Below are 5,930 nucleotides of genomic sequence, written 5' to 3' on the forward strand. Positions count from 1 at the left end.
ACTGTGGATGGAAAAATCCTGCATTTGAATTCAATTTAGCTGTAGCATTTTAGCTAACAAAGTCAGAAAATGAATTCTGGTTTCATTATTTTCATCTTTGTGAATGCCGTTTTGTTTTTCTAAATCAATTCACAGCTCTTTGGTGTAATCAAAATTGTGTCAGATTCTAGACAGGCTGTTGGCAGTTTGCATTTCTTGCTGACTTGCCCTGAGATGCATGCTGATGTGCAAGCTGAAAGTAGAACAACAAAAAAATGAATGCATGTGCTCAAGTGGTGCAGCAGTAAAACACACTAGCCAACCAGTGCTGAGCTCTCAAGCTCTCGAGTTCCAATCTCAGCTCTGCTATCAGCCTGCCGGGCACCTACACACAGACTCATGCTTGGCTGTGTGTCTGTAGGGGGAGGGATAACGTCTAAAACAGGGTTCCTCATCACTGATGCAAGTATAACCTCTGCTGACCGGCCGAGGCACTTGCACAGGGGGTGGCTGATCACAGATGCCAGTGCATGGTTCTCAATACAGTGGTCTGTGAGACCCTGCCCCTGGCAAATGAAAAGAGGCGAGTTAAAGGGGGCGTGTAACAGCCTCAGTCCCCTTAATCAGAACGGGGCTACGAATGAATTAGGGTGCAAAAAGAGAAAACAGTCGAATGCTTGGAGCACAGTCCTAAAATGATTTATTGATTTTGCATCATCATAACTTGCTAGTGGTTGATGCTGAACTTGGATGTATTTTTGTCATCACCAAGTCAGCACTGAACCCAAACTAAGTGGTCCATGAGAAACTGCTTGCTGGCAAATGGTTGTCCCCTCAGTATTAGCCCTTTTCAACCCCGGTGATAACCTGCGATGCCCAAACAACACACAGGCCACCTGCTCTTAAAGGCTTTCCATATGGTTGCTCATAGTCAGTCCACAATCTGCCCTGTTTCTTCATGTTTGTGTGGGTTTATTGTGGGCTATCCCATGCAGGCTCCATGTGGGTTTTCTATAGGATGCCTAAAAATCCACATGGTCAATCAGAACATCGTTGCTGAGTTCTTTCTTACTATTGAATTGAATGTAATTCTGTCCGTGAAACATTACTAATAATAATCTGGTGTGACTGCAGCATTAGCTTTAGCTACATTTGGATTTCACCTGCGGCCCTGATTTAAGTATTAATACATACGAAGATGCTTTATGCATTGAGCTTGTTTAGTGTTTAGCTGCTGTCACCATGTATTAATACACATTCATTTATTTCTCAATTCTAAACCTTCTAACATTTGTTCAACATTTCAAACCCTCACATGTTTATGCTTACTGAAAATCTTTTGAGGCGAAAAGTCACTGCAGTGTGCTCAGGAAGACTTTTCACTGCCCCAAGGTGCAAATCTGCATTCCTGAGCTCATAATACTACAGTTTTAGCATCAAGACTGCTAAGTAGCCCCTCAGGACCATGGTATTAGTCACATAGTTGTAATTACTTTAACTGGAAATTGTAACATTGTTCCCAGGACTGGATTTGTCATTATGTATACTGTGGGTTTGTGCCAATATGAAAGGGTCATAAGACCACGTCATTTTCTCCTGTGGTTTATGATATCATTGTGATACTGTCCCATCAAACTGGACTGAGGGAGCCAAGAGAATTTGCTTATTGGCGAATGGTTGTCACTTCATAGCCAGTCTTTACTTGACCCTATTGGTCTCTTGCCTCCATAGAAAAACACTATATGGTGAAAAGTATGTGGACCATCCTTCCTAATTATTCAGTTTCAACTTTGTGGCAAAAATTTTGGGGAAGGCCCTTTTCCTTTTCTTAGCAAGGTCACTGAAGACATGGCTTGACGAGTATGATGTAAAGCAGGGGTGGGGAACCTCCGGCCCGTGGGCCATATACGGCCCCCCGCTCAATCAAATGTGGCCCGCCATATATTTCCTAGATTTTATTGTCTGAGCTTTATGCATTTAATTAAACTTTTTAAATTTTTCGCTTATTAAGTCTAAAGAGCATTTGTATGTCTGTACACTGATGTTGGTCAAGAAATCTCAGTTGATGTTCCAGTTCATTCCAAAGTGGTTTCTTTAAACCAAGCTTTTCCTTATGTAATTAAAGATTTTGCTTTTTGCACAGGGTAAAGTCATGGCCTTGCCTAAACTGTTACTGCGAATGTGGGAGCATATTAACTCCTTGACATAATGGATTTATTACACCTGCTAGCAATTGTTAGGGCAGAAAGACATGAATTCAATAACTAAAAGGGGTGTCCCAATACAATGTCTATATAGTGAATATACAGAAGCATTAAAAAAAAAAAAAAAACTTTACTGTGCTCGTTAGCAGGACTGTTAAAGGTTTAAAGCATGAAGCAACTCTGTACAGTCAGTCAGGGAGGAGGCTGCATTAGATGGATTAGAAGCTTGTGTTTTTAATTGTTCATCAGAGAGTGATTAGCTTAGCTTTAGCTCAGCAGATTGCCAAACAGACTCTGCATGTGTACCAGCATGACCAGATTTGGTCCCACAAGTTACTTTTGGGATGTCTAGGATGCTAGGATTTATGAAGCCTTAAATATTAGATTGAACTGTTAAATTACATGTCAGTTACAGCTACATTGCTAATGTAACAACAGTGGTCCGTTTCTAGCTAAAATCTTCCAGTCTTAGTCTATGCAAAGCACCAAGAATGGTAAGTTTTTGACCTTTACATTTACACAGTATTACAAGTTAAAAAAAACGCTCTATTAGCAGTGTTTTAGCCAGCAGCCAGCTAGTTCTCCACATGTACAGGATGGCTAAATTGCTAATTGCACCACAATAGATTACATCAACCTCTAATCCTAACTGGATTAAGTCTGACGAGGTTCTGTGGGCTGATAGATTAAGTTTTGTCCATGAAAGAGCGAACAAAGCTTTACCCAGGTACGATGTGCACAAATGACATAATACTAGTTATGATTTGGCTCGATGAGAACTCGGCAACAATGATAAAACCTGTTCTGTGTTTTTAAAATAAGATAAGATATTGATCCCGAAGGAAATTACAAAATTTATTTTAATGTATATTCCTAAATCCTTGTCTGGTACCAATCTGTTCATACAGAGGTGGAGAGACGCTTGCCCTCCTCATCCTGCTCTCTCTGCTTTTCCTTTTGTATGTTTTGTCGTGAAGCACTAGAAGAAATCTAAAAAGTCACAAGTACAAGCAGAACTCAATTGTTTAACCCAGATTTTAATAGGTTCCCGTTTGGGGCTTGGTGAATACAAGGCTTCATGTCTTATCATGCTGAAAACACAAAAGTTTACAAACACATTTACATTTTCAGCATTTAGCAGACGCTTTTATCCAAAGCGACTTACACAATGAGCAATTGAGGGTTAAGGGCCTTGCTCAGGGACCCAACAGTGGCAACTTGGTGGTGGCAGGGCTTGAACCGGCAACCTTTGGTTTACTAGTCCAGTACCTTAACCACTGAGCTACCACTGGCCCCACCCAGCTACCACTGGCTAACACTCGCTTGGTTTGGACCAAAGTCAGTCCAGACGTTCACTTTATGAGGTGTTTGACCACTACAAAAAGTGAATTATTTCATACGCTAGCTGTCTTTATCTGTACATGCCAACAACAGCTTTTATTATCCATTTGTTCTATGGGCTGACAAATGAAATTTTGTCCTCTATAAAAGAGCAAACAAAACTTTACCCAGGTACAATGTGCAGAAACGACATAATACTAGAGTCATGATTTGGCTCGATGAGGACTAAACGCTGTCCTGTGTCATTTTTTTTATGTTTATTCCTAAATCCTTGTCTGGTACCAATCTGTTCATAAAGAGGTGATGAGAAGCTTACCCTCCTCACCCTGCTCTCTTCACTTGTCCTTCTTTGTATGTTTTTTACATGTAAATTTTCATCATTTAGCAGACACTTTTATTCAAAGCGACTTACAGTACTGTGACAGTATGTATTGTCTAAGCAATTGAGGGTTAAGGACTTTGCTCAAGGGCCCAACAGTGGCAACCTGGCAGTGGTGAGGCTTAAACCAGCGACCCTTTGATTACCAGTCCAGTACCTTAACCACTAGGCTCCAACTGACCTGGTGTGTTTTGTCAAAAAGAACTAAAATAAATCCAAAAAGTCACAAGTACAAGCAGAACTCAATCGTTTAACCAAGATAAGTTCCCATTTGAGGCTTGGTAAATACAAGGCTTCATGTCTAACATGCTGGAAACACAAAAGTTCACTTAAGCTGTCAGATATGTCACTCAGTTCTCCATTTAAAATGTGTCTATATTTTATTGCATGAGGTACCAATCTGTTCATAAAGAGGTGGAGAGACGCTTGCCCTCCTCACCCTGCTCTGCTTGCTTGTCCTTCCTTCGTATGGTTTGTTGAAAGCCCTCCCCAGACATAAAGTAGAGGATGGGATCGATGCAGCCGTTAGCAGTCACTAGCAACCTCGCCATCTTATATGGTACATTGGAGTACTGTCGGACTGAGCAGGGCAGGTCGAAGTATCGGAAAAAGTAGTGAACAGTCCGCGTTAGGTGAAAGGGCAGGAAGCAGAGTATAAAGACCAGGAGAACGACTATGATAATTCTGATTGACTTTTTCTTGGCGCGTAGAGATGATGTAGCACTTCCTGCCATGCTGGGCTGTGAAAGTTTTCTCATCATCATTCCGTTGCAGACGAGCACCAAACAGAAGGGAACCACGAAGAACAGCACCATAATGGCCGAGCTGTAGATCAGGAAGTATACGTACAGATCTTGGGTTGTGGTGTCATAGCAGCGCTCTGCATTAGTTCGGGAAAAGTACAGCACTGGTGCCTGGAAGACGAGTAAAATGGTCCAAATGATGACCGAGACAAGACAGGCACGAGGAGTACTGACCCACCCCATGAACCGCATCGGGTAGCAAATACCAACGAAGCGGAGGACGCTGATACAGGTCAGGAAGAGGATGCTCCCGTAGAGATTGGTGTAGAACAGGAAGCGTAAGAGCTTGCAGAAGAATTCGAAGAAAGGCCAGTCATTCTTTACGATGTAATAATAGACCTGAAAGGGCAGAGTGAACAGGTACATCAGGTCACATACGATCAGGTTCGTCATATAAATGGTTTTGGGTTTCCAGCGTCTGATCCGGAACAGGATGAAGTACAGGGCGGTGAGGTTGAGCAGCAGGCCTATAATGAACACCAGACTGTAGCAAATGGGAAGCAGGATGTACTTGAAATCCTCGTTTGATTTGCAGCGAATTGGGGTTTGGTTGTTAGCAGTATTGAAGAACGTCAGGTTGTCCATCTTGAGTTTGAAAATCTAAAAAATAGAACACAACAGGTCTCAAAAAATGGTCCAAAATGGTCCAAAACCAGGGTTGCAACCAGTGGTTGATTTAGCGTGTGTATTTGGGGTCAGCATGTTTCAGCAGTTCTTAAGCTAAGGTCCCATTTATGCACGAAAAAGACGTGAAGCGCTTCATAGATCTGGCTCATAACTCACTTGTTCACTCACGTTTATCCTTCGAAGAGTAGCAGTACTTTATTAATATTAATACAGTAAAGGGCTGTTTTTAAGCACAGTTTGGTTGTGGCTCACCTCTTTGTGCTGAACTGTCAGAAAGAACATTTCTCATAGCTAATATGAAGGCAAAAATTTAGGTTTTACCATCTACCGTACATAATATTGTGAAAAGACTCAGAGACATGGTCCTGTAAAAAATATAGCCACATGGGCCTCGGGAACATTGAAACCACCTCCTTGTTTCTACACACATTGTCTATTTTATCGGCTTCACTTACCATATAGAAGCGCTTTGTAGTTCTACAATAACTGACTGTAGTCCATCTGTTTCTCTGCATGCTTTGTTAGCCCCCTTTCATGCTGTTCTTCAATGATCAGGACCCCCACAGGACCACCACAGAGCAGGTATTATTTAGGTGG

General features: G+C 41.8%; 1 protein-coding gene across 1 annotated transcript; it reads right to left on the reverse strand.

Annotated features, from left to right (window-relative positions):
* Positions 1-4,307: 4,307 nt before the first annotated feature.
* On the reverse strand, positions 4,308-5,291 carry LOC134323500 (P2Y purinoceptor 2-like). Its single transcript, XM_063005026.1, has one exon. It carries the CDS (start codon positions 5,289-5,291, stop codon positions 4,308-4,310), a length of 984 nt encoding a protein of 327 aa, XP_062861096.1.
* Between the last annotated feature and the right edge of the window lie 639 nt (positions 5,292-5,930).

The sequence above is a fragment of the Trichomycterus rosablanca genome, chromosome 11 (assembly GCF_030014385.1).
Source record: "Trichomycterus rosablanca isolate fTriRos1 chromosome 11, fTriRos1.hap1, whole genome shotgun sequence".
Classification (NCBI taxonomy): Eukaryota; Metazoa; Chordata; class Actinopteri; order Siluriformes; family Trichomycteridae; genus Trichomycterus; species Trichomycterus rosablanca.